The 27,628-nt window shown below is 37.4% G+C and overlaps 6 protein-coding genes across 9 annotated transcripts; 3 read left to right on the forward strand and 3 right to left on the reverse strand.

The window, feature by feature from the left end:
- Positions 1 to 1,008: 1,008 nt before the first annotated feature.
- Positions 1,009 to 4,527, forward strand: LOC137725429 (transcription factor bHLH121). Of its 4 annotated transcripts, none has more exons than XM_088694631.1 (6): positions 1,009 to 1,371; positions 1,933 to 2,054; positions 2,847 to 2,974; positions 3,071 to 3,574; positions 3,724 to 3,909; positions 4,338 to 4,527. In XM_088694631.1, the coding sequence occupies exons 1-5, from the start codon at positions 1,067 to 1,069 to the stop codon at positions 3,868 to 3,870; spliced, it is 1,206 nt and encodes a 401-aa protein (XP_088550757.1). In that variant the 5' UTR covers positions 1,009 to 1,066; the 3' UTR covers positions 3,871 to 3,909; positions 4,338 to 4,527. The 4 variants fall into 4 exon arrangements, with proteins under 4 accessions (XP_088550757.1, XP_068320203.2, XP_088550758.1 ...); XM_068464102.2 differs by having other exon boundaries at positions 3,724 to 3,905; XM_088694632.1 differs by lacking the exon at positions 4,338 to 4,527 and adding an exon at positions 4,169 to 4,331.
- A 1,810-nt stretch (positions 4,528 to 6,337) lies between these two features.
- LOC137725349 (triosephosphate isomerase, chloroplastic) lies at positions 6,338 to 9,936 on the forward strand. The gene is made up of 9 exons (XM_068464006.2): positions 6,338 to 6,665; positions 6,960 to 6,986; positions 7,333 to 7,402; positions 7,794 to 7,917; positions 8,403 to 8,487; positions 8,606 to 8,738; positions 8,821 to 8,994; positions 9,365 to 9,447; positions 9,580 to 9,936. The coding sequence occupies exons 1-9, from the start codon at positions 6,450 to 6,452 to the stop codon at positions 9,634 to 9,636; spliced, it is 969 nt and encodes a 322-aa protein (XP_068320107.2). The 5' UTR covers positions 6,338 to 6,449; the 3' UTR covers positions 9,637 to 9,936.
- A 388-nt stretch (positions 9,937 to 10,324) lies between these two features.
- On the forward strand, positions 10,325 to 10,949 carry LOC137725351 (uncharacterized). Its single transcript, XM_068464008.2, has one exon. The coding sequence runs from the start codon at positions 10,446 to 10,448 to the stop codon at positions 10,875 to 10,877; it is 432 nt and encodes a 143-aa protein (XP_068320109.2). The 5' UTR covers positions 10,325 to 10,445; the 3' UTR covers positions 10,878 to 10,949.
- LOC137725350 (uncharacterized) lies at positions 10,939 to 12,239 on the reverse strand. The gene has a single exon (XM_068464007.2). It carries the CDS (start codon positions 12,091 to 12,093, stop codon positions 11,134 to 11,136), a length of 960 nt encoding a protein of 319 aa, XP_068320108.2. The 5' UTR covers positions 12,094 to 12,239; the 3' UTR covers positions 10,939 to 11,133.
- Positions 12,240 to 14,665: 2,426 nt separating this feature from the next.
- Positions 14,666 to 15,270, reverse strand: LOC137726788 (uncharacterized). The gene has a single exon (XM_068465748.2). The coding sequence runs from the start codon at positions 15,162 to 15,164 to the stop codon at positions 14,775 to 14,777; it is 390 nt and encodes a 129-aa protein (XP_068321849.2). The 5' UTR covers positions 15,165 to 15,270; the 3' UTR covers positions 14,666 to 14,774.
- Positions 15,271 to 17,259: 1,989 nt separating this feature from the next.
- LOC137725346 (Urb2/Npa2 family protein) lies at positions 17,260 to 27,612 on the reverse strand. The gene is made up of 11 exons (XM_068463999.2): positions 27,213 to 27,612; positions 25,027 to 26,638; positions 23,326 to 24,780; positions 22,780 to 23,165; positions 20,499 to 22,243; positions 19,854 to 20,301; positions 19,450 to 19,612; positions 19,211 to 19,314; positions 18,665 to 18,756; positions 18,431 to 18,578; positions 17,260 to 17,737 (listed from the first exon to the last, which is right to left on the reverse strand). The coding sequence occupies exons 1-10, from the start codon at positions 27,476 to 27,478 to the stop codon at positions 18,502 to 18,504; spliced, it is 6,348 nt and encodes a 2,115-aa protein (XP_068320100.2). The 5' UTR covers positions 27,479 to 27,612; the 3' UTR covers positions 17,260 to 17,737; positions 18,431 to 18,501.
- Between the last annotated feature and the right edge of the window lie 16 nt (positions 27,613 to 27,628).

Here is a 27,628-nt window from a genome sequence, read left to right on the forward strand (position 1 = left end):
TCTAAAAAAATTTAAATTCCGATAAATATTAGGTGGAGTCTACTCCAATTTCTGGGCTAAATTTTATGGGGAATTTGGCATTGGTTTAGCATTTAGCATTTAGCCCAAAAATTCCCCTTGGGTTGGAGTGGGTTTGGGGGGAAATTTTGGGGGGTAATTTGACTTTTAGCCCACCATTGGAGTTGGTCTTAGTCGGGACATCCGTGGACCCATTACCTAAACTAAAATAATAATACTTTAGTTTAAAATAATCTAAAAATTAATATTTAAACTAAAAGATCCTTTTTGTTATAAAAAAAAAAAAAAAAAAGAAGTTGTCTATACATTTGAACTCATAACCTCATTGAAAATATTTAAATAAGAAGTTTTTTTTTTAATTTTTTATTTCATGAGAGAGTTCATTGATTCAATACATTGTTTAATAATAAATGGATTTTAGACATAGATAATTTTTATGAGAATTTTAGAAAATTAAAAAACTCATGAAATTTACCCTTGAATTCTTGATTCTTATAATAGAATCATCTTATAGTAAATTGGTAAAAAGTATTGTTTGAAATACACACTATTAGGCCTTCCACAGTAGGAGAAAAAAAGAAAGTACAATACCATTGTATTGAACTCATAGAAGCTGCATTTCTACAATGGGCCGAATAATTTAAGTATGATAATGATATATTAAACTCATGAATTAATACCAATGTATTAAACTCATGAGTGGTATACCAGTAAATTGAATTTACGCTAGTGTAACAATAGCATATAAGTATTAAACTACCTCATTTTCATATCTAGGTACCACACTCACTCAAACTATTATGAAAAACTTTAACTACAATAATATTATTCTAAAACTTGAACTTTATCACGCATACCAAGTCAAGTTTGAGAGTTTTATTACACAAAATCTCGGTATAATAACTATATAAGTTAATATAATTTTATCAGTTTCCTCCGTATAAGTTTTATATTTATTTAACTTTGTAACAAAATTACCAAAATACATTTGTTAAAAAAATAGAAGAAGCAAAAATTATGCGAAAAAAGAAGAATTACAGGGAGTCAAATGCCCGGTGGCACCGGGCGACTGCGAGTCTGTCACCAGAGAAGCAAAAAAACGACGTTCTGGCAGATAAGATTCGCATTTTACAAATTGCATTTGCACACGACACCTGAAAACAATGTGCTGCCTTCAATTCTCTTCATCTACTTCCTCCACCATGTAGACAGACTCTCTCTCTCTCTCATGGATCAGCCCAAACACGAAGACTTGAACCAATCCGCGCCGCCTCCGTTCTCATTTGCCGCCGAATTTTCGCAGCCCGCTTCCGATCGCCGCGTGCCCCCCACTCGCTCCCAACCCAATTCAAGGTTCGTCCTGCTCCTTACGATTCCAGATCCTATAAATATTTATGTTTATGAAAATTTATGTTTGTTGCCCTTTTATCGCAGCAGCATCAGATTAAATGTTGAAAATTAGAAATATATAGCTATCTTTTTCTGGGTTTGTTTCTAGCTGAGCTAATTTTCAATAACTTTTGCTTTCCAGTCCAAATGGTGTTTTTTTTTTTTTACATGGGTTTGCTTACATTCTGCTTAATTACTGTGCTAAACACATTTTTTAAGATTTTGGTTGTAATGGGGATTCAAACTTGGGGCCCCAGAAGGTTGCGAGGGAGAATGCTCTAACAAACTGAGCTACAAGCCCCTTGCTTGCTAGTTTAACGGATTATTGTGTGTTTTGCTGTGTGCAACTTCTCTGTTGTGAACCCACTTAGCAAATGAATGTGTGCAAAAAAAGCCTTTTCATTAGTTGACTTTCTGCATTACCATTACCTCAAAGTAGTTGACTTTCGGGGTACACTGAGATTATTGGTGGGTTACCTTGTGATCAATGTATGTTAAAGCATCATGATTGATTACTGTTTGCAGCCAAAGGCCTGAGGGGGAAGTTAAGGATTGTCTAACTGCTAGAAAGATTCAGAAGGCTGACCGGGAGAAGTTGAGGAGGGATCGACTAAATGAGCAGTTTCTTGAGTTGGGAAATGTCTTGGGTGAGCTTAGCACTATATAAAAATAACTATTTAATTGTTGTGAATTATCAATAATCGACTAATAACTGGTTCTTTTCCGAATGCCTCATAATGTGATGAAGTTCAGCTATGACATAGATAACCATAGATAGAGATTTTGATACTTTGATATCTGTAACTCTGTCCAGATGAGTATTGCTATAGCCTATTGTCAAATTCTGTTTTTGTATTATTTCGTGATAGTGAAGTATGTATAGATAGACTACTTATACTTGGGTTTCCTTACAGAGCTGAGTGCCATATTCGAATTGTGGCACGCATTTATTAACCCCCTACTCTTTATAGACTTGCTTATGAAAGTTTTGTGTTCCGCAGTTCACTGCATGTTTGCTCAATTTCCTTCTTCTGGTTATGCGAACAGCCTTCTAAGTTCTAAGAAATGCTTCATTTTCTTAGTACATTTGTATCGCATTTTTTTTTGGAGTCAGTGCTATGCGGAGAAGTATTTGTCACCGAAATTTTCATCTGACCCTTATGGATAACTAGTATCTTTCTAAGATAAAGTTTCTAATGAGAAACCTGAGTCAAGTTAACGATGCTCTGAACCCTAGTTTGGGGAGTATGATCTAGAAGTTTGGAAACTTGGGCCAGATTGATGGGGGACTATATCTTACCGATGAACTTCTTTATGCTTCCTGCATAACTACCATAACTTTTAGTATGATGCACACTTATGGATTTTCACTTTTTCTTTCCTTGCTGGAGACATGAGTAGCACATACTTTTGCGTTGATTTACATGTGCAAAATGCAGATCCAGACAGACCCAAAAATGACAAAGCAACCATTATAGCGGATACAATTCAAGCGCTGAAGGATTTGACATTAGAAGTAGACAAACTTAAATCTGAGTGTGTTTCTCTAACTGAAGAGTCTCGTGAGGTGATTTAGTAATTATCTCTATACTCTGGTGAATTATGTCCAGATATGTTGGATTCATTTATTGGACACCTAATCACTATTTTATTTTAATAACAGTTGACACATGAGAAAAATGACCTTAGAGAAGAGAAGGCATCTCTTAAATCTGACATTGAGAACCTTAATGCTCAGTATCAGCAGAGACTCAGGACTATGTTCCCTTGGGGTGCTATGGATCACTCAGTTGTAATGGCTCCACCTTCATATCCATATCCGATGCCGATGACAATGCCTATGCCAATGCCCATGCAAATGCCTGCACGACCAATGCCCATGCATCCACATATGCAGCCATACCATTATTTTGGAAATCAGAATCCTGGGGTCATTCCGAACCCCTGCTCAACTTATCTTCCATATATTACTCCTAATACTCTGGTTGAGCAGCAGTCCACCCAATATGTATCTCCAGTAGTGCATCCAGGAAGCCAGTCTCAAGTTTCAGGCAAACAAGAAGCTATAAACAAATCACCCGGAGAGAGCCAGGTTCACAAAAGTGATGATTCAATCGATGTCACTACAGAACTAGAGTTGAAGACTCCCGGATCTACTTCAGATCAGGTTAGCTGTAGCCTTTTAATGTTTAAGTTGTTTTGTGAAAGATGTAAAGCTATACAATCATTTTAACGCAATTACGATGGACCTTGTTGGTTTCATTTTACATTTTTGGGAATGGCAGTCCTCATTTACCTAACTTCATTGTTTTGTAGGATTTATCATCAGTACGAAGAAAATCTAAAAAGTCAGCGAGGCCGGAAAACAGAGAAGGCAGTTCTTCAAGTAGATGTTCTTCTTCTCGTAGTGTACAGGATAGCTCATCTAATAGTGTAGTTGGTGGCAAAAAGGCTGACGACTGAAAAGGAGAAAAAGGGTTAACAAAGAACAGAACAAGGCAGGTTCTATTTTTATTTATTCTCTTTAAAGCCATTGTCTTATGATTAGGAAAATATCTATGAAAAATGCACGAGTCATCTCATTTCAAGAACGTGTTACGTGTAGACCTAGCCATCAAAGAATATAACCAACTGTTTTTTTCATTTAACGAGAATAGAGTTTGTTATTATTTTATGGTATCAATTGCATCAGGTCGGTTATAAAATGTACTAACGACATCCTCAAACTCTCTAATATGCATATCCCGTGGAAAATAGGAAGGATTTACATCATTCCTGGTTAAGTTCATGTATTGGCATATTAGCATGGAACATAATGCATGAAGTAGTGAGAGAACTCGTTGGATGCAGATAATGTTTCAATGTTCTAATGCGAGGGTCGAGTTTTTTTATCAATGGTATCTGGTTCTGGTTTATTACGGTTTTTGCAGTTCATCATGAGGGAGAAGGTGACTTTCGGCTACATGGGCGCCATGGGGACGACCGAGATGAACTATCATAATGTACATAATTCTTCGATCAAAGTCGATCGGAGTATAATTTACGTCCAAATACATTTGGACGTGACTTTCAAGCATGAAATTGTAGCCTGTATAATACAAAAGAGACCAAAACTTATCATTTCTTAATTCTTAGGCAGATGAGCGGCTGTGGTTGAAAGTTTTACGTTGTTTTCCCAGAAGAATCTGATCTGTAGATATTTTGGGATAAAATTAAAAGGAAGCGTGTCGTAATCGTGAATCTTGTGAGGTTGAGGTCCAAAAAGGGCAAAATACGAGATGGCACGGGGGCTGTGATTGGTGAAACCATTTGGAGGACCTTAAATGCTGAAAGGGATACGAGAGTGGGGTGCTTGCATTGCATGAATACAAAGAAATGTCCAATGAAAGCCAGAAATTCGATAAACGGATGAAATGAGTTTTGCATCCAATCCAAACTCTTTGAGTGAACGGTGAAATTTGGTCGGAGAGGAGAAAAACGTACTCCGATGCAGGCAACTCAATAGAGACAACACTCGTTCATGAAATTTGAGCGCATGAGATACTTTGACGGAACTTTTTATGAGATTTGAACTCAAAATATACTCCGAGAGAGTGGAAGGCGTACTTCTTGGATGCCAGCGTATTTGTAATTTGAGTGCTGAATATGATGATGCAACTGCAATGCATGAAAGAATACCGAAATATATCCAAATTGAATATGCTTCTTTGTCGCTTTAGTACGCTTTGCTTAACTTCAATGAAAAGACAAAATAAAGCGGCAAACTTGACCTCATTATCTCAACTGTTTTTCCAACTGTTTCTTGGTTTCTACTCAAACTTCAATTCAAGATGCATATTACTCAAACTTTTTTATTTAATTTTTGTCAACAATCAATTTTCAGGAGAGAACCGAACAGAGAATTTCAAGTGTTAAGAAAAATACTTTTAACTGCTTTCAATTAAATTTCTCAATATCTCGCATTCTTCGTGTTTGAAGGTCCAAAATGATATCATTCATCCTTAATATAATATTTATCATAAATTATAGTTAAATCCATCAAATGACATTGTTTTTGACGTCGTTCTAAGTTGAACACAGAAAACTGAATAGGCAACAGATGCTCTACCTACAATCATAGTGGATGAGCCTAAAGTTGTTTTGAGATGACACCTAGGTTGATAAACCACGTTAGGAGAGAGAATCAAGTCAAACACTTGAAATGCACGTGTAAATACGTACATTTTTACTTTTCGATTCACTCTTTATTTTTGTTGATGCACAAAATCAGCGAAATTTTTTAACAACGTGAAGTATTAAGTTTGTGATCTTAGCTCGGTTACTCCGATCACCTAATGAAGATAATATGTAAAGGGACAGATATAGAAGTAAACACAAGATATACATGGTTCACCTTAAATTTGGCTACGTCTACAGAGTAAAGGAGTTCTCATCATTAGTGGGTTCTAATGACTAGTTTAAGTACAATAATGACATTAGATATTAATTATAGAAGAATGATCTTCTTTTATAGTTGAGGAAGGTCTTCGGTTTTCGTCCACAATTGATGTGGGACTCTAGAAGTTTTATTCTGATATTGACACATGTTGTTCTGTAATTGGCCTCTTGGTGGGAAAGTGCTTCGGCAGGGATGCCTTAACATGAATCCTTGAAGGTATGAAGTTGACCAATGTTTAGTAATTTCGGGATTAGTCAAGTACGTTACAAACAGTTGTATTGATTTTTTTTTTTTTTTTTTTTTAGGGGAATAAGCTAGGCGACCGTTGGTTGGTACCTGACAAACCACCGGTTAAAAAACCAAAGCTAGATTGTTAGCTGGTCGAAAAAAAAAAAAAAAAAAAAAAAAAAATTGAAGTCGCGTGCAATTGACGTGTCTAGCAACCGCGTGAAGGCTCCTATCCTAACAACCCTTTCTGGTTACCATAAAACCTAACCACCACAAGTGGCGAAGCTTCTCTCGCTCACTGACTCACTACCTCACCCGCACCAAACAAGTAAAACACCCCCAACTCGGAACCTCCCAACTCACTGAGTTAGCAGCCATGGCGGTGGCCTCCACATCTCTAGCCTCCCAACTCTCAGGCCCTAAATCCCTCTCCTCTTACTCCGGCCTCCGGCCGTCGTGCTCGAAGCTCGAATCCTCTCACTCTCTCTCCGCTACCCAATCCCTCTTCCAGCACCTCCACTCCCACCTCCGCCTCTCCTCCTCCTCCCGCAAGGCCTCCAGAGGCGTCGTCGCCATGGCCGGCACTGGAAAGGTAGATTATTAGTTCTATTACTCCAGCTTCCTTCTTGTTATCGCGTCCTTGTCTTTTGTTTGGTTTCCGAGAAAATTGAAAGGAGGGACCTTCGATCTTAATCGATTAAAATTTCGTATTTTCTATTGGATTTTCCTAGAAATTTTCAACATTTTAGTACTTATTCTCAGAATGCAGTTGTCCTTCACTATAAATTTCTGGAAATTTTCACACGATGTATTCATAGTTATTCATATTTATGGGTTCTCCTTTCCGGAGTTTATTAATTGATTCTATCTTTTATTTTTCTTGCAGTTCTTTGTTGGTGGAAACTGGAAGTGTGTAAGTACTTTTGCTGCATTGTCTATTTGCTTTGTTTTTTGTTCAACGAATTTGCGCGGTTCCTTGATAGAGCATCTGTAAAAAAAACTACCATTTTTCAATGGATTTTAAATATAAAGCCGGCACAATGCTGCCCTGGTATTTTAATTTTAGTTGTTAATTTCAGTGATACATAATTAATAAGTTTTTCAAAATTTGTATAACCTGTTTTGTTTAATCTATATTCTTAGCCTCTTTTGTTGGATGTTGAAGATGTATATAAGTAGTCAAATTTGAAACCCTTTTAGTATGGTTCCGTTCTTCTTTTGACGTTTTTATCTTCTTTTTTGTTTTTTCTGTGTTTTAGAATGGCACAAAAGACTCCATCAGCAAGCTAGTTGCTGACTTGAACAGCGCAAAACTGGAACCGGATGTCGGTGAGATAATGCTATGTTTAATCTTCATTATATACCTCTTTCAGTTTGCAGTTGATTTAAAATATTGCTTTTATCCTGTCTTTACATATACATGAAGAATGACCAAAATCGGGTAGAAAGATAACTCTGCATGAATGGAAGTGAAAAATAAGTTTGGGTGATATGACTTCAGAAAATAAGGCAGCGATAGAATTGTATCTATTTAAGGAACTTGGAACCATAGACAACGGCCAAAAAGGTGTTGGTCATAGATGTTCAAGGGTGGCAAGTCCAACATGTTACTTTGCATGTACATAATGGTTTCATATGTGTAAAATCAAGTTTGTATTGATATCATTTAAGAGTGTAAGTTTAGTGTTGTTAACTTTTGGTTCTCTTATAACATGTACAGATGTTGTTGTAGCACCACCATTTCTTTACTTAGATCAGGTGAAGAGCTCGTTAACAGATCGTATTGAGTTATCTGGTCAAAATTCCTGGGTTGGAAAAGGTGGGGCTTTCACAGGAGAAATCAGGTCAGTTTCTCTTCCTTGTTAAATTACTAGTAGGTTTTTTTTTTCACATATACATGTACTTTCATTTTGCAATGGATGTATGATCTTTGGTTGTGTTGATTGGAGACTATTCTCATTATGACATTTTAAACTTGCTGGGTAGCGGTTTCATAGTTTCTGTTTTTCCCCCAAGCTCTTCTCCAATTATGTATGGAAGACTTCTTTTTTGTCTTTCGATATAAATGAATTTAAACATTATTCAAGTCCTGTTTGAATTTAGAATCAATTCCACAGGGTTATTAAGTCCTTGTACTTCAAGGACTTGAAAGTGAGTCGTCTGTTTCAAGATTGCGACTCAAACATCCATATCTTATAACAGTAGTGTATATAAGCTCTGAGGTGACATGGGTCTCTGATGATTCTCTTATGAATGCATTAGCACACTTCCGTCCGTATTTTCAGTTTGATGAATTTACATAATTACTAGTACCATTTTCATTTTGCAGTGTGGAACAATTGAAGGATATTGGAGCCACTTGGGTTATTCTTGGGCACTCAGAACGGAGGCATGTGATTGGTGAAGATGACCAGGTGAATGCTTTGAAAATCTTTTGTTTAAATTTTAACGGAGGTGTCCTGAATAAAAAAATTTATGAACTTTCTGATCTATTGTAAGTATTCAAAATGTAACTGAAGTTTTTTATTACAGTTTATAGGAAAGAAAGCTGCCTATGCGTTGAATGAGGGTCTTGGAGTAATTGCTTGCATTGGTGAGAAGCTAGAAGAAAGGGAAGCTGGGAAAACTTTTGACGTCTGCTTTCAGCAGCTGAAGGCTTTTGCAGGTAACTTCACCATTCTTTTTAGTGATTGTGTAGTCAAGGTATTCAGCTTATCCTTTGTATAACCCATATCTCCTATGCACAGACGCAGTACCCAGCTGGGATAAGATAGTTGTTGCTTATGAGCCTGTATGGGCCATTGGGACTGGTAAGGTAGCCAGTCCAGAACAAGCTCAGGAAGTACATGTAGCTGTTCGTGATTGGCTGAAACAGAATGTGTCAGCAGAAGTTGCATCTAAAACAAGAATTATTTATGGAGGTAACTTTTTTCCTGCAACTCTCTGATTGAGGGTCTGTTTGTTGAAAATTGCAGCACTGCGGTTGAGCAACTTAAATTAGTTATACACTTTCCGAAAGTGGCTCAAGAGGGGCCAGTTGATATATGGAATTAACTTCACCTTGAAATTTTGTGTGAGTTTGGTGTTTGGCTTGGCAATAATGGCATCGTTGATGCTTTGACGGTAAGATGTAAAGAACTTTAGGAGACATTCAAATTGTCGTTGTTGTAAATATCATTTGAACATAATGATTCCGCTCAGCTGTCAGCTGGTCAGGATATTCCAGTCTTATATCTGGACGAATATCTGAGTGCTGGTAGTAGATTTAACTGAATTTGGATATGATTTCAGGATCTGTAAATGGAGGCAATTCTGCTGAGCTTGCAAAGAAGGAAGATATTGATGGTTTTCTTGTTGGCGGTGCTTCCCTAAAGGTATACCCCTGCAATTATTTGCCTTGAGATTTCAAACACGAAGGCGAAAAGCATTACGTGGTTTAGAACCATCTTTTTTTGGTTGCAACTTTTACATAAATGACACTAACAAGTTGAGTTTTCTTCCTCCAGGGCCCTGAATTTGCTACTATCGTCAACGCTGTGACAGCCAAGAAAGTTGCTGCTTGATTATGGTGGTTCCGAGATCAAATAAAGGGCCGATGCGAAGGTACCTTGAGATTGAAGCATATTGTAACAAATGTATGAGCCAGTTTATCACAAGGAATTTTTTTTCCTGGGTCGTTTTTGAAGTGTTTTCCCCCTCCATAAAGATAGGAAAATATATCTTCTATCCATTTTCCATGGGTCACTTATTGTGTGGACATTAGAGAGCAATACAAGTCATATTATGTGGCATAAACATTTTGAACAAAAGGGTCCTCTCGTAATCAAATCCACATCGTGGGGTCCTCTCCTTCCTGCCCTAAATCTCAATTGAATTCTGGCGTACTGAATTTGGTGGATCAATATTGTAAAACAAGAAACTTTTTTGGTGTGTTACCTGACACATGATGTTACTAATCCACGGTGTTATAATATAGATAGATGATAGGGTCGGTATTTAATGGATGTTGGGTCTACTCCTAGTAATTAGATACGTGTGTTATATCAAAGCTTGGATCGGTAAATCCGATGTGAGAGTCGCATTGAAAAGTTTCTCCTGAATTTAGGAGCAACTAATCAAAGACAGCAACGCCAATTAGGCAATCAATCACATGATTAGTCACCAACTATTACTTGCATATCTAGGGAGAGCATTTGTTCAAAGTAAAACTTTGTGAGAAGCAAAGCCTACACTCAAAGCATATATGCCAAACCCACAACCTAGTGTAAAACTCAAGCCAAAAAACGCACACCCTCTCTTTTTACCTCTTACACACACACACACGCACACAGAGAAACCCTAGCTGCAAGGAGACTGAAGGAGGAAGACAAGGATGGAGTGGTTCTACCCTAAGAGGAGGGGCCCACAGTGGAAGCAAGGTTGGACCGGCCAAACCCTAACCTCAATCTCTGCACCTCCCCTACATTTGCTCACCATCTTTGCCATTGTTATTGCTTTCTTATGGCTTTCTCAGTACACCGACTACAAGTCCCAAATGCAACACACAGCCATCAACGCCCACCTTTTCCTAATATCCTTGCCTATTTTCTTGATATTTTTGTTTGCTTCGTACTCTTCGATTTCTTCTACCGGATGGTTCAACTTCGGGTACCGGCCTTCACAGCGCGAGGCAGTTCAACGAGCAGGCAGGGGTGGCAGCTCAAGCTCGCCGTGGGGTGTTGCCATCTTGTTGGTGCTGCTTCTGGTGTTGGTATCTTACCAATCATTGGTTCATTCCAAGTGGTTTGGTGGGAGGTCGGATTGATTAAATCGTTTGTTAACTAAAAGATGTAATGGGTTGGAATGGATAAACGAATGCATGTGCATTTTAGCATCATTACTATTTTGTTTTATTTTCCCTTTTAAAGTAAATACACAACGGTATGGATAGGCAAAGTGTCAACAATTGTGTCTATCCGAAAGTGTCAACGGTATGGATACACAACTTTACACGTTGAATATTTGCACAAGGTTGCCATCAACAAAGACAAGCTACACATGACACAAGCTAAGATGAAAAATCAGGCTTTCCCGTGATCAATTCTTGAGTACGTAACAGCAACACATGCATCAACAAAATCCTCATCTATAAAATCAGTAGAGAAGATTTGCAACCTATCTGCAATACCCCTACAGAAGCACTCCGTTATAAACAACCTCGCAAACTCGTGAATCCGTTGGGTCACAGGTCTAACACACACAATAGGGTTATCAGCCTGAGGTGTCACTGTGTTCTCCACCCTGTACAAAAATTTCCTTGATGAAATTGGAGGTTGTTCACTCAAACACTTCAAATTGTTCTCGAATTTCGTTGATGGCAAATCCGTGTCAATCCAATCATCATTCAAGTAGACAGAATTCCACAGAGGCGCCCCCGCCTCAGGGGAAGGTGAATTCCTCGGCTTCCACACGCATATTATTCGCTTCGGCAACAACTCTGAAATAGTCTTGTTGAACACATTGTCTTCCTGGTTGATAAGGACCTCTCCGAGCTGATCCACCAAATACTTATCGAAATCAGGAGGGTCTTGGTGCCCATATTCCGTCCTGATTTCAAGGAGTACGATCTCAGACTTTGTTTCGGACAGAAATTTTTTAATGTCCTTGATCACAACATCAATATGGTACGTGATAAGAATTCCGTGGCACACCCGGCGATCTTTTTGAACCCGAATGTCAAGCACTCTGGTGCCTGTGACAAGCTGTTTGTATATAGACATTGTTTGGCATTGTCCAAAAGGCCTAGTGATGCATGGAATTCCAATCTTGTCGGTTGCAGAATCATGAGTTCCCGGCCATACAATTTTGTTTATGTGAACTTTTTTCGGGTTGATACCCGCCATCCAATTTTTCCTGTCTGGAGGCCTGTAGGCACATGCTGGGAAGTCCTCACCAACGCTTTGGTGGAGATCGCGTAGTGCTTTCCGCTCCGTTGAGATCGCCTTCCGGCGTTCGAGCTGTTTAGGGAAGCAGGAACCCATTGTTAATAAGAATTAAAGATTAAGAAGAAGAAGAGAAGAAGAGTTAAGGTTATGCTCTTCCTCTTCGTCTTGTTCTGAGGATGAAAATTATGGATTAGGCTGAGCAGAGAAATATTAAGATTATGGGATATAAAAGGAAGCATCGTAACGTTTAGAGAGAATAATTTTTATTAGAGTCTAAGTTATTGATTTGTAGTAGAAACTGATTATTTTCTTTGTGCAGAAATCTTGTTGATATATTATTATCTTCAAATGTGTTGTTTTTTAGGGCTTGGAAAGTCTCCCATTGATTGAGCTATTGGTGGAGAGTTATAATCGATTCTTCTCTTGTTTTGATCCACTTGTATGCGTTTGTGTTTTTTTCCTTGATTGGTCCACTTGTTTGGCTCTCCAAAGTTATATGACCTGTTGGTTTTCATTTAATTTTCCATAATATTTCCAAAGGTAGAAAGCAAACTTGTGTACGGAGACCTTTTATTTCCACGTCATTTATTCAACACTTCTTATAAGAACATTATACTTTATTGTATTTGGTCTCATCCAGTCTCCTCCAATCCCCACTCAAGGAAAAATTGCCCTAATCAGACAGTTGTAACGAATATCTGCTTGCATTGTTATAGAAACTTTGTATAAGAATACCCTCACCTCTCACAAGACCTTATTGTATTTTATCTCATCCAATTTCATGCGATCCCTGCTCTTTTCTCCCAATAAGATAGCCCTGACGAATATCTTCTTCCATTGTTATGATTAATGGTCTATCCATGACATCCATTATTCCATATGGATTGCTTCAACCAGGACAAAGTTCACTATTCCTTGCCTTCTCATTTCATCAACAGCTACATTTGATCAATGGAATCCCACCTTTTGTACGTCATTTGTTTTCAATTTTCTTGAAAAGTAATAAGATACTTTCATGACGTTTATAATCCATTCATATTTCAGGATAAAGTCGTTGTGAGGATAATCACACCTTTTTTGGATTTTTGGATTCACACATTTTATTAACTGTTAAATTATTAAACTTATTTGTAATTTTTTTAATTTAATTAGATTTGTGTGTTCCATTTATGTGTCACATCAGCACTTAACAAAATATTTGACAGAATTGTAATGGAAATGCTACATTGATTTGGGACATTTACTTGTGAGACTACATTGATCGATTTTCAATTTTATGGACCATTTTGATGTCGCAGGTCAATTTTAGATACCATTTTTATGTCGCGGGTCAATTTCAATGATCATTTATGAGAAAAAAAGACTTATGAGACCCATTTATGTGCCACATCAACACTTATCAGAATTGTGACGGAAGAACCACATTGATTTGCGACACCTATTTTCAGAGACTACATTGATTGATTTTCAATTTCAAAGATCATTTTGATGGTGATGGTCAATTTCATGAATTATTTGTGATAAAAACCTGATTCTAAAATATGCGCTTACTAATTTGGCCTGATATATTATTTGAGGTAAGGATTATAATTATCTATAAGAGATTTGTAATTAAAGCGTTTAAAAATATTTATCTCTGAGATTCTAAAGGCTACTTTTATTTCCTTAATATCTCTTCTAGAAAGAAAAAAAAATCCCTGATTATTCAAGGGTCGGTTTGCTTAGAGCAGTGGACGACAAAGAAAGGTGTCGGCAGGGTCGGTTTGGGTTAATTTATAATTAAATGGGTTAGGGAGGGTTGTTTTCAAAGTTTGATTACATCTGAGAAGTCAGACGTAAACAAATAACTGAAAATGAAATATACAATATGAGGACATTACCAGGCTAAACTCCTTGTCTTTTGGCTGGCCGGCTTGACAATTATCTCATAACTTTTCTTCTTATCAGCAAGATCAAATTATTTTAGTCATATGCATTTGAGTGTAACAAGTAATATTCTTATCAATTATTAATATGAGTGACGAGTCTATTTGGCCCCTTGTCTAACTAATAGGACAAACTTCATATGAAGGGCAAACGGATCAAGCAATTGAGTTACTTGATTGTACTCAAGTCTCACGATGCCTCAAACACAACTTTATGAATATTTGAAGGTTTTATCCCAAAATCAACTGGCAACGCGACCGGAATTATCAAATTCCTTTTAAGTTATTTTTCTGATGTGGGATAATTTTTTTTCACATACTCAAATATGTTACCTATTTCATGTTTCTATAAATATGATCACTTACAAATTACAACAACCCTAGCTTAAGTATAAAGTTTGCCTATAATACGTACTTTGGACAGTTACTTATTATTCCCAAGCAAGCAAATTAGGCTAATGAAACAATTAGAGAAACGTATAACGGAAGAATATAAAACCCACAATGATCATATTACATATAGATGGAATAAAGGGGGAAACGTTTTTTTTTTTTTTTTTTTTTTTTTTTTTTGACAAACTGTATGACAACATAATAAACTTTCATTTCAAATCACCGATTACGTTACATTTTTTCTTGAACTGTGAGTCTAAATGCTAAATCAGACAATATAAACATTTGCATCTCTTTCTTTCTTGAAATTTTTATCGTGGTTAGTATGAAAGTAAAAAGCAACACAGAAATTTGAAGTAGAAGATCAAATTTCACTATATACAACTCCAATATACACGTACAAAACTTGGAACTCAGAGCATAAAAAAAAAAAACAATCCTACTACATCCACATGCTAATTAAATGAGCCAGCTATCACGAAAAGAAGACTGGTATTGCAGCAAAACAAGCAAGAGAATAATGAAAGCAGCAACACCCCAAGGTGAGCTTCCCTCTGAAGGTATATGGTGAGTCCTCCGGCGGCGGTCCCACGGCGACATGGAGAAGAGCCAATCAGGATCCATAGACGAGAGCCCCTTCACAATGAGGATGAGAAATATTGGTGTGAGCAAAAGCACCCAATTGAATTGCCCTTCAGCTTCTTCCACAGCTGACTCGTAGGAGGAGTACCATGAGATGCCCAAGAAGATGGAGATTACTGCCAGGATTAGGAGTACTGGGTAGGGCAGAGGGCTTAGAGAAAACCCTTCTAAGAAGGAGCTGGTTTGGCTTCTTCTATAGTAAGCCATGTGATTTGAAGGGAAGATCTTTTGTTGTTGGAAAGAGAGTAGATTTATTCAAGAGGTTGTTATGGATTGAAGGTCTTGTGGTTTTATAGACAAAAGATGGTGGGGTGGGGAGTAAATGTCTTGGAGGTATTCAACTTTCGAATTAAGTAGAGAATAATGATTGCGTTTTCTTTATAAAAAAGTCATTTTCTCTTTTATTGTAAACCACCGACTCACACGCATAAACAAGTAATTTAAGAAAAACAAAAATTCTGCACACATTATTAAACTCTGATTTGTTTAAAAAAATAAAAAATAAAGGATCAAGTATTTCTTTGAGTAATGCTTTTGATAAAACAAAATTATTCACATTATTAACGCATTATCTAATACAAATCATAATTAAAAAAGTCCATCCGTCAATGTAATTAATTTTGTGTATCTAAATGACGTTGTTGTTTCTTTGTTAAGAGTATATGCTTAGATATTTGGTTTTAGATTTCTTTGTTTATATTGCTTAATAAAGTTGTGGGGTTTTGATGGGTGAAGTGGAGGGCAATGCAACGGTCGACAAGGAAAAGAAGACCAATAAGATAAGAAGAGTTGTTGAACTTATGCATACGTGTCTGCTTTCAAGCACATGAACTCTCGTAAGATACCTGCACCGGCCAAAAAGAAAGAGATTCCAGTAAATATTATAAAGATAAAAATGCAGTGATTGATAAAGACATATATATAGTTTATTTTACATATTTTAAGCTTCTACCATTTTTTGTGCAAGAAAAAGGAAAAGAAGGTTTGACGATTTTAATCGTTGCCTATGTCACAAGGGAATTTGTTGAGATTGATTTTCTGTAAGGTGATCCGCAAATGAATCCCATAATATGGGTTTGATTAAAAATATTCCTACAATACATATATGTTTTCCCAATATTAATTTTGTTTAAATTTGTTTAAATTTGAACTTTAACATGCTCTGGAATTGAAAAGAAAAATAGTACCTACACTGTTACTAAGAGCTATTGCTAAGCTTCCCTTTAATTAGGTCATCAACTTGAGAGCGTTGATCTCGTGGCAGAAAAAAGAGGATATTAGATGTACTTATAAATAATTAAGTTATTTTTTATATTGTTAATTGATTTAATGATGAAATCTCATACTTTTTTATGGTATCAGAACATATTGTTTCATATATAAAATTTAACTGTTACACATACTTTATGTCATACAATTTGTGTTATTTGAATGACAAATTATAAATAATTATGTTACTTTTCATAATTCCGATGCTTTGCATGCATCCACTGTGTGTCCCAACAAAGAGTCGGTGGAGGCTTCCAATCCGTTGCATGCATCCATCCCCTCTGTGTGCCCCGGCAAAAAGTCGGTGGAGGCACTTTAACTTAAAATATCAACCCTCTGAGCCCGATGATAATTACAACCCCATTCCTCCACTGGACATGAAAATTTAATAATAGAAAAACATTAGGGTGCGGACGTTGACTCAGTTGATACTGACGCAGTTGAGCAGGTGACCAGTGAATATTCTTGACCATCAGATGACTGGGGAATATGTTGCAGGACGAAACAAGGGTGGATGGAAAGAACGGGGGATAGGTATGGGGAAATCACTCAATCAGAGTAACAAAGAAAACTTTAACGTTTCTAATCGTGGATTCACTCAACACGATCAAGTTAAACGTTTGATTTAAGAAAGAAAAAACAACTCATTTCGAATACACAAAGCAAATATAATTTTCATTGAACTTTCTGATGGGTCCTCTCTTCTTCAAAATCCATACATCTTTTATCAGTGTACGAGTTTAGGCTCAATGGGGACATGAAACAGAGCACCTAACAACGTTTCTTTTACAGACCATGAACCACAATATCTCCCCTTTCGTTCTTGGGCTGATTGGGAGGGTTTTAGAGTTTGAGCCTTTATGTTTTTCCCAAGGGTTAGAGTAAGCTGTAATCAATAGGATTTTGGAGAGGAGGTCGAATAAGAACGGAACTATCATTGGACTAAGAGCTAATCGACGAAAATTTAGTATTTCGATTCGCTTGTGTTATCGAGTCACCAGCTGAGGATAGTGAAGAATACAAGAAAAACACATGCGAAATCTACAATCATATTCTCGAATTCAGAATCATGTTACAACCATATTTTACCCAAATTTGATTGAGTACCAACAACTTTAACTCATTACATACAATAATTAAACCAAGAAGAGTCTAAGATGAGTACTAGACAAACCAGCTCTCTTGAAACTACAGCGGCACATTTTCAGAAGTAGCCACACTTGCAAGGGGGCCCACACTTCCAACACGGTGGAGGCATAAAACACTGCTTCTTGGGAGTTCCCGACGACAACCAATGCACAACTGCTAGCAACAGCAACGGCATGGCTATGAGCCCCCAATTGATCTGAAACGTGGGGGTTTCAATATTGATGGAGATCAAAGACGACAGAAGAAGAAGCACAGCGGCCACCGCCAAGAAAACCAGAACCGGGAATGAGGAGGGGGCCTCTCTTCTGCAACAGTGATGTCCCATCAAGATTCAATGGCCTCTGTCAATGGAAGTTGATGTTCTGCAGAGAAAAAAAAAAAAAAGCACATGGAAATTGAAATTTGAAACCCAATTGACAAATATAAACAAGGACTTGCGTGTATATCTTATAGGTCTCAACCGCACAAGTTTCTGGTGCTTTCTTTTGGACTAAGAATATGGTTTGGTGGTTGCTCAATCAATCGTTTTCATACCAGCTGCCTAATCATACCATTTAGGAATATGGAATCACTAAATATCCCAAATGAAAGGGGACCAGCTGAATAAGGAGTGTGCGTAGAGAGTACATTTTAGGTGAGAAACACATCATGATCATGATCCTATCGTTAGAGGTCGTACGTAGTGCGGTTCTAACAAAAACACTTTTGAGCAAAAGTGCTTTTTACACTCGTAAATAGGCTCTAATACCACAACAACATGAATCAAACAATTGGATAAGACAAGATTTTCCACATATTATGACAACAAATAATGAGGAAACGTTTAAAGTTGCACCGTTTATGCTTAAACTTATGCTCAAACAAGCAACAAAATTCTGACCCAAAAAGGGATGACAGCCCATTAACATAGATATGTTAGGCCCAAGTCGGTATTATGAACAGAGCTTTGTAACTTCAATGAGGATTTGCTGCCATTTGTAGCTTAAAGAATGAGAAAGATATGACTACAAATTTATAATCATACATTACATTTTACCCTATTCGTTACAACTTACATGTTAGGAGAGTTGTGTAGTCATGTCAAAATGACGATGCCTGTATAGCCCACCGTAGGAAAGAGCTTCGGTTAGACTTTTCCCTGGTATTGGAAATTGAGTTCGTAATCATGTTTTAAGGTTGCCAAAGTGTTTCTGCAAGGACCCTCTGCACAAACGAGAAGAAGATGTGAGACTATTTAAATGCCCTTCAAGTCATACATTTTAGCCTTGATAAAGTTAAAATTGTTTTACCTCCAAAAATGGTATGAAGACGTTGAAGATCGTCTGGTGAGCAAGTATCTATTAGCGCGTATACACCTGGTCTTAGAGCTTCATCTATTTCCCTGAAAATTAAACATAAAATGGTTCAGGTAGTCTGAATGACATGAATGTATGTCGGTCAATCCAAGATTGTTCGCTCCAAAGGTTAATGCTTTTGGAGATAGTAATGGGTCACTTGAACATACATCTATTTTATAATATTATTCTCCCATTGTACAAAAATTGGAAGGCAACATCACTTCAAAGTTCAAACTCAAGTTTCTGGAAAAGTTTTAAGAGGGAAGAAAATGGGAAGAAAGTGATTTATAAACATAGGATCAACACCCTCACCCCTCTTCCACCTTAACCCGAGGCCAGCGGGAGTTGATATAACGTACTAATTTTGAATGTACTAATTCATAACAAAAACAATTGAGACATACAAGTGTATAAATATCTTATCAGTTATGCCTTTTGAGCTCATCAAGAATCTCACGAACATTACAACAACAAATAATCTAAGGTACCAGAAATTACCTTTTGATGCCTGTTTTACGGGGGCCATGTCCTGAATAAACCCATATGTAATTAGATAAAAATTGGGCACAGTGCGGACCAAAGACATCCTTTTGATGTCTTATCTGCAAAATAGATGACAAAATCTGGTGAGAAAGATCTCATTGTGTTTTCTCCCTTTCGACATAATGGAACATATACCCAAAATGTAAGACGATAAAGATAACTTTAGTGAGGCATGTATACGAAAAGTCACCTACCTCTTCATAAATCCTTCGGAGACTACCAGCACATTTCATTCCCTCAGCCACTTCCCATGAAAAGAAACCTTTCTTCACAACTGCATCAGCATCCACTGTCTCCAAACAATGAAGAAGTATACGAACAGAAGCTTCAAGTATAGCAACACACCGTTCGCATTCACTAGAAATTACGAAACAACAATTCAATTATATTCTAAGTCTACTTGATGAGGACGAAAAACAAAAAAAATGAAAATAAATTCAGCATGCATCTCAACCCTCTTCAATAATCAATTTGCAGAAAATGAATATCAAAAGCTTAAAACTATTCTTCTTCATATTCAGCCTTTACTTTTATGTTTTCCAGCTTATTCCCGAGGTTAATAGTCGTGAGGTTTTTCATACAAAAGGAATACGCTTACCTTTTGTGATGCTTCAGAACATTATGTAACAATCGGCAGCAAGCAGAAAATAGGTCAACCGAGTATTGCCTATCTATGCCAGAGAAATGTGAACTTGCTACTGGATTAGAGACTTGGTTATATGGAATTGTTGAAGAATCATCAGGAATAGGAGCTTCTGAAAGTTTTAAGAGATGGAAGTCTTGAAAAAGTGCTGAAGGTATACGTAACGATTGTGCTACATGCCAGGGCTCCATTTGGTACAGAGCATGTTTGCCAGAAATTCTAACCAGTACATCAACACACATAAGAATAACTGTTCCTGGATCTGGATCAGTATCAGTATCACCTTTACTCTGGATCACTCGCTCATAAAAGATTAGTGGACTCTGCAAGTGTAGAATAACATTGAATACACTAGCAATGAAGCTCTGGATGTATTTTTTAACGACCTTCAAACGTTTATGTCCTGAAAGAAAAATAAATGTTCAGTCAAGCAAGTCCCAACAAACTGTAATCATATGCACTTGAAATCTATATAAAATATGTACTAATAGCCAACATGACTATTATGCATAACATAGCGGTGATAGACACCTTAAAGAATATAGTAGAACCGTTTGATCCAAAATTACTGAATATTCCATCGATAGATGTGTTGATTACCTGAAACAAATTCCAGAACCAAATCCAAGCAATCAATGCCAGCTGCAACAACTGAAGAAACCTTTCCGCCATCTGCACTTCCAGTATGTATGTCATAACTCATGGTGCACCCTTCCCGCACACCAACTAGTGCTCTCTCTATAGCTTGTAGAGCAGATAAAAGATGCAACTCTGATGGTCTCTCTATGAACACTCTGAACGATGACCTCAACCTAGCTTTAAGTTCATCCAATAAGTATGGCCAGCCAGACAGAGATGCTTCAGAAAATCCCATAGGAGAATGGAGCATTTTGGTGCTTGACTCTGTCTCATGAGATACTAGGGTGGCTCTTTTTCCCTGTAAAGTTATGCATTTCCCCAAAGCCCTTAACTGTAGCTGAACCATCTTATCATACAAATTTCTGGATAGCGTAGGATTAGTCAGAGGAAAATGCTTGGCCAATTCTTCCAGATACTTCAGAACACCGTCTAAACACACAAAATAAAAGAAGTGTGGCACATGATTCATGTCCACTGATTCCAAAAACAGGACTTGTGTGATGCCGGTAAAAGAATGCACCAAGCTTGAGGACAGGGGAGCACTATTCATATGCAAACTCAACCTCAAAATAGCTGAAGATGCAATAAACAACTGCCTGAGCAAAAATGCTGCGTCCGGGTAATCACCTTTTAGCAGGCGTCTCAACAAAGGCTTATTTAAAGATTGCAATTCAAATGAATCAACATCAGTCAATGCACTGGAAGCCAAAACAGCACCTTTCAAGTGCAACTTTCTTCCACGGACACTACCAGATCCTGAGTCATCATGGATGTCAGGTGATGCTGAGCAGGTCATTGCTACTCCAGATTCATTATGCAGTCCACCACATGCAATATCAGTCTCAACACCAGTGCCTTCCGGTAAAAAATCCTCTGCACCGGACTCTACCTTTGTCTTTTGAATATTTTGAGCATCACATAAAGTTCTGGACTGTTGATTATTGTCGAAAAGCAACATTTGTAAGAGAAGACTAGAAAACTCTGCAAAAACATTTATACAGAGGTTGAGTTCGGAGATGGGTTCAAGTTTCCGCCTTGATGAGTTTGCTTCATGATCACTATTTCTCACATTTGTATGGTTCACAACACATACTAGGCCCCATAAATACCCACTAAGGCAAGAAATTAAGGATGAAAACTTGTTCAAATTCAGAGCATCAACATCAATCCCCACTTTTCTCTTATAAGGGCCATTCTTCAAATTCAATAGTAAGCTTTGCATCTGTTCCGTCAAACTCTTAGCAATAATGGCTACACTTTTCCTGGCATCAATAGAGTTGGAAGGATCCAAGCACTGATCAGATTCACTTGAATTACTATGCTCATGGACAGTTTCAGCATTCAGTTTGGAAGCATTAGGACGATGATCAACATGATTAAGTTGATATTTACTTGATGTCAGAAACACATAAAATGTGTGGTCCATCAGCGACAAGATCATGTCATTAAATGGGAGACGATTATCTTTTGAAAATGACTCTTGAATCCCAAGAACTGCATAAACTGACTTGGAAAGCCATGACACAGGAAATGTATCCTCAAGTAACATGGAAGCATGTGAGGTTTGACCAGCTGCTGTCTTCTCTTCACAAGCCAGAATTATGCATTTTAATGCCTTCCGGCAAGACACAAACAGTCTCAAGAGCTCATGATAATGATGTGAGTTCAATGCATTCTGACAATCTAATAAGCAACCAACAAGAAGCCTGAAAAACACAGAACAGGTAATATTAACAAATATCTTCATCGAATGACTACAAAGACTACACTTATCAGAGAGCTTCAATTGTTAAGCGCATAAATGTTTTCCATGAGAAATGAATTCTTTAGGCTGCTGGGAAAAAAGGTGCACATGAGACTATAGAAAGAAAGCTCAGAAGTTGAAAGAGTTTGTCAGTGATGAGCAGTTCTGCGCAAAACGCTTTCTGAAACAGTTTTACAACAAACAACATATTAGCCTCTTTACTTTTTATTACATGTATTCAATTATATTATCTGCAAGAAAAAATGGACAACCACCATATCATACTATCTGTGATAGGTTTCCATCTTAAAACTTAACTCAATTTAGTGGATATTTCTGTCTTAACGAGTATACAAATTTGTGAAATAATTGCTCACCACAAGATTTTTATATTTTATATTTTATTGAAAAAAAAATATAGCAACAAGAGCTATTATGGGGGACCATTGGTGCCGCATCACACCATAAAAAATGATGTTGATGGGATAATGTTTGTACCTTTCAAGGTTGAGTATAGAAGTCACATAAAGTGAAATTGATCTTGAACTCAAATGACCTTTTGGCATGTGGCACAATAGATTAAGTAAACTCTGGCAAGCAGTAAATTTCATGATGGTCAATGGTAGGGCTTCTTGTTCCTTGCAACTTCCTGTAAGAAGCTTATCAGAAGCACTAGTGACCAGATTTGCTATGGAGGAACGGTCAAATATGTTATGTTTATTAGAGGAAACAACCACTGATGAGTTCTCCAGGTCATTTAAAACTTTCGCCCAATTTGGTGATGATTTGAAATCACAATCGCCAGATGAAAAGTCACTGATGAATTGTACTGTTGAATTCTCCAATGCACGGCAAAAACTTGATGCAAAATGCCTGCGGACAAACTAATAGAGGCGATAGAATAAATACCTGGGTAGAAATTTTTTTCTATAAAGGCACCTAGAATAGTGTATGTCTCAATAAGAGAATAAAAAAGTGTAACAAACATGAATTAACACAAAATGGAGTCAATGAAGCACCATGTGATGTTTGATAGAAGCTTACTCTTTGCTCATACAGAATGGAGTCAATGAAGCAATGTGATGAGATTTGATGCAAGGTTACTTTCTTCATCCTGTCAGCTGCATGGTTATTGTGCTCTCTAACCACCCCAAAGCTGCTTCTTACACAGGGAAGGGAAGTTTGGATTAAAAGAGAAAGGAATGTCTTCAAATTCTTTTTAGTCGCATGAGTGCACCAGGTATCAATATTGTGGCAAAGAATCCACCAAATTGCAGTTGGCAGTGACTTCTTGTTCAAAGCAGAAACACTGAAATCCCATTCATCAGTTTCCTGGGCAACCATTTTAGTACAACTTGTATCATCGGAAGTGAAGATTGGCCGTTGATCTTCAGACACTAATGAAAGGTGCTCCATCAGAAAACCAGTAAGACCTGCCGCCTCTTCCCTCAAGGCAGAGATGTGCCTTTCCAACTTTTTGATTCTTTTATGACACCTTGACAAGCCAGCATCTTCAGGCAACCTGACTTGCACCAGATTTTTGTTATGTTGCATCACATATTCAGAAGACTTTATATGCCTATTCAAATCAACAAGCCTTCTAAAAGCCATAGCATGCATTACATAAGTCAAAGACCAAGAATCTGTTGCACAGTTCTTACAATAGATGTTTGAAATGGATTGAACAACAACAAGAAGAGGAGCTGAAGGTTGCTTGATCCAAGAAAAATATCCCCCACTGGTCCAGTCAGTCATCTCCATCCAATCACTACCAGAGTATGATGCGAATGAATCTCCCATTGCTGCTGACATCTTTCTTGATAAATCTGGAGGCATAAGGCTCGTTGCTGACCTATATAAGCTTTGGCAGGACATATACAATCGAAAGAAGAACACAAAAACCCAATGAGTGGATAATCCAAATATCAGCAAATTAGTTTTGTTCTCAGCTGTCTCATTATCAAAACCTTTTCCCGTGACAGAAAAAAGGAACTTGTTTAAAGAATCTGGCTGTTGTGAAACCAGATGGCCCATGCAAGGAAAAAGTAATGCTATAAGGTCCTTTATAGAAACTCCAAGGAGATTACAGTTTCCAGTTGTGGCAAATAGTGAGTCTAGCACTAATGCATACATTTCAGACAACCCTCTCCCCAAAAGCTCAGCTTCCAGATTAAAACCATGCGAGCTACTTTGCACATCCCAATTGTCAACTTCCTTTTCATCAGATTTTGAACAACTAATTTTCATCCACTCTAGAGATTCTGATATATCGACAGTTAACTGCCCAATAAACCCACTTGCTTGGCCTTCTGGTATGGACTTTATAGCTTGTTGGATTGCAATCTTAAACTCTTGCGAGCATAATAACATTTCCACTGATTTTGCATAAGCTTCACCATGTAAAGAAATCACAAATCTAGTATAGTTTCGTTCACCATCACCATTATGTGAACTTAAAAGCCTTATTGCTTTACACAATGCAAAAATGGTATTATTCACCTGCAGTACAATAGTAAAATGACGGGGTTAAACAACAGCAAAACCTCAAGGGAACAAAACAGACTCTCAGTTCTAGAAATGATCTGTGGCAAATTGACAATTCATGACCCGCCCCCTAAAATTCATGAGTGGAACTAGTAAAATAGTTGATTTCGGAACCAGCAATACATATATAATCAGGTATATGTATATGCATGCAGAAGTTAAAAAGCGGCCAAATGCTTAATCAAAGAGCATTCTACTAACCTGGCGAAGTTGACTATAGAGAACAACTAATTGACATCCAATATCGGTTATCTTGAAAGATAATGAGCACCGATCCGGAACATCCATCAGCGAAATCCCAATGGCTAAGTGAGAAAGCATCAGAAGCCACAAGCTTACTAAATCATTCTCTATAACCTCATATTCAATTTCCATTAGATACCCCACAGCAGAAAGCACCTGATTGGCTATTAAAGTTAAAGCATCCACGTGTGTCCCGTTAACTACATCATACTTTGATGACTGAATTAAATTGGAGGACAATGATATAATCATATTATAAACCTTCTTCAAGAAATTAAGGCAAGCTCTAGTAGATGTATCCTCCGTTCTCACATAAACCTTTTCATGCATAAAGCCAAAAACTAAATTATTAACAGATTTAAGCGTGCAATGAACATCCAACAATACAGGTCCCATTTCCAGCTTAGTTTCAATATAGCCGTTAATCTCAAGCAGAAGAGGCTCCATAATCAGTACAAAAAAATCAAGAAGTGACTTTCGTGTTTCCGCATTGAAGCTAGTTGAGCAGTAATTCTTTTCAGCTAGTGCAGTACTAGTTGAACCTTCAGTCTTCCCCATCATTTTGGTATTTTCCGTCAGCACTGAAGCCCTTTTTAGCTTTTTAACTTGATCGATGAGCAAGCGAAATAGTTCTCCTATGCTTTCCACTGCCAAAGCATTCTTTCCAGCTAAAATTCTTTCCAGTTTATCAAATAAATGTCTGTGATAACTCTTAAGCGTTGTTTTGGAGTCCTTTGACTTCCCAGAATTGGATGTGGCATATTTTTCACTACTGCACAAGCTCAAAAATCCATCAATGTGGATTGGGTGATACAGCCCATGAGATAATACTTCTTCAACTAGCTTCAATAAGTTTCTCGTCCAATCAGGATTAATTCCCTCAATCTGAAGATGCAAGAGACCCAAGAGATGCAACAGAGGCTCAAGGAGTTTATTGATAAAATCACGAAATCCGTTCTTCCGAGCTGGGTGGGCCCTCAAAAACTTGGCAAATGGCTCAAACACCAAGCTCACAAATCGGAAAACAAAGTCACCTCCATTGCCACAGGCAAGATTTTCACCGTAAAATTTGTGGATTAGATCAAGCACTGCACCTACAGTTGAAACCCACAGATCTAAATTTTCATTTGATAAGCCTCCATGGGATGAAAACACCAAAGCTATGCAATCAAGCACAGTGTTGTACAATTGTAACCCTTCACTACTGGAAAACAAAGTCGAGCGTGAAGATGTTTTTTTCAATAAGGACAGTGCATTTCTTGCGATCAAATCAATAGAGTGTAAAAGGTTCCGTGAGAAATTTAGAGAAACATTCACTTTCAAAGACTCCTCCAAACAGAATTTGAAAATTTCCCAGCATCTAACATCCAAATATGTGTCAATAACTTCGGCTTGATGCTTCTCTCCACCACTCTGAATTTTCTTTCCTGAAGAAATCAACAATGACTGGATCCAATCATTGACAAAAATTATTAAACGTGACATATTGACTGCTTGAGTATCCTGGTTACTCTTGCCGCCTTCTTCTTTCGCTCTAGATATCACAAAACCATAAGCTAGTTCCACCTTCCTGCATTTTCATTCCTCAGTTATCAGAATTAAATCTTCTTTCAGATTAGAAAGTACATTCATCAGAATTAAATCTTAACCCTCCTTTTGTTCAGTTAATGAGGAAATGAAGACAACATGAAACTTGAATCTTGGTTTCTACTCTCAATTGCGGAAGGAAATCTGATGGATTAAGTCTAATTCAACCAATTTGGTTCAAATGGGATTATAATTTCCTTGATTCCCCTTCTAAGACAAAGCTTCATCGACTTTGCATTTCATTAATCTCGGTACCTACTCGTAAAATAAATAAACAAAAACACTCAAATATCGAAATATTTTAGCCAAGAACCAACCTTTGATCACAAAATTTTAAATTAAGTTTACTTCACTCATTAAAATCAAAATCAAAATCAAATTTTCCATTCTGTCGGCTGAGAAACTTGCAGGAACATAAATCACATCCATCAAACTCAATGTAATCAAATTTCTGCACTTCCGAAACTATTAATTGATTGAATTCGAACATTTTCGCAATCTAAACACATTAAAGCAAATAAAGAAAACGAAAAGGTAGAAAATATACTCATACTCACTTCTCAAGATCAATTTCTTTGTTCTGGATTGACAAAACCAACTCCAGGTTCCGCCATGGACCGCCTTCTTCGAGCTCGTGACCGGGTTCTCTCGCCTCGTGCTTTTCATCTGCTCCAACTTCAATCATTTCTTGCGGTTCACTCTCCTTCTCTGAGACAATAATACGCTGCGTTTTGGAAGGCCTTTCGGATGCTCCAAGACTCCTCTGCTTTCTCTTTTTGTTCTTCGATCGTTGAGCTTTAGGGGTGGCTTCGGAGCCGGCCATTGTTGAACTCCTGTCACTCACAGTGGTTTTTAGGGTTTAACGGATATACAAGAAGTTGAACTTGTAGGGTTTAATGGACTCGGTCAGGGCGGGCTGGAGGGTTGAAGAAAGGATGAAACGGCAGCGTGCTGATTTATGGGATATTTTGAT

The sequence above is a fragment of the Pyrus communis genome, chromosome 5 (assembly GCF_041283825.1).
Source record: "Pyrus communis isolate YQ-2024b chromosome 5, ASM4128382v1, whole genome shotgun sequence".
Lineage (NCBI taxonomy): Eukaryota > Viridiplantae > Streptophyta > Magnoliopsida > Rosales > Rosaceae > Pyrus > Pyrus communis.

What these genes read in the sequence shown, in the direction of transcription:
- LOC137725429 (XM_088694631.1), top strand. Translation starts at nt 1,067, where the DNA reads ATGCCCGGTGGCACCGGGCGACTGCGAGTCTGTCACCAGAGAAGCAAA. An exon ending in CGCTCCCAACCCAATTCAAG is followed by an intron (nt 1,372 to 1,932) that starts GTTCGTCCTGCT and finishes TACTGTTTGCAG; the next exon opens with CCAAAGGCCTGAGGGGGAAG. An exon ending in TGAGTTGGGAAATGTCTTGG is followed by an intron (nt 2,055 to 2,846) that starts GTGAGCTTAGCA and finishes TGCAAAATGCAG; the next exon opens with ATCCAGACAGACCCAAAAAT.
- LOC137725349 (XM_068464006.2), top strand. Translation starts at nt 6,450, where the DNA reads ATGGCGGTGGCCTCCACATCTCTAGCCTCCCAACTCTCAGGCCCTAAA. An exon ending in TTGGTGGAAACTGGAAGTGT is followed by an intron (nt 6,987 to 7,332) that starts GTAAGTACTTTT and finishes TCTGTGTTTTAG; the next exon opens with AATGGCACAAAAGACTCCAT. An exon ending in GCTTTCACAGGAGAAATCAG is followed by an intron (nt 7,918 to 8,402) that starts GTCAGTTTCTCT and finishes TTCATTTTGCAG; the next exon opens with TGTGGAACAATTGAAGGATA.
- LOC137725351 (XM_068464008.2), top strand. Translation starts at nt 10,446, where the DNA reads ATGGAGTGGTTCTACCCTAAGAGGAGGGGCCCACAGTGGAAGCAAGGT.
- LOC137725350 (XM_068464007.2), bottom strand. Translation starts at nt 12,093, where the DNA reads ATGGGTTCCTGCTTCCCTAAACAGCTCGAACGCCGGAAGGCGATCTCA.
- LOC137726788 (XM_068465748.2), bottom strand. Translation starts at nt 15,164, where the DNA reads ATGGCTTACTATAGAAGAAGCCAAACCAGCTCCTTCTTAGAAGGGTTT.
- LOC137725346 (XM_068463999.2), bottom strand. Translation starts at nt 27,478, where the DNA reads ATGGCCGGCTCCGAAGCCACCCCTAAAGCTCAACGATCGAAGAACAAA. An exon ending in GTTCTGAAGCATCACAAAAG is followed by an intron (nt 19,613 to 19,853) that starts GTAAGCGTATTC and finishes CGTAATTTCTAG; the next exon opens with TGAATGCGAACGGTGTGTTG. An exon ending in CGTAAAACAGGCATCAAAAG is followed by an intron (nt 18,757 to 19,210) that starts GTAATTTCTGGT and finishes TTTAATTTTCAG; the next exon opens with GGAAATAGATGAAGCTCTAA.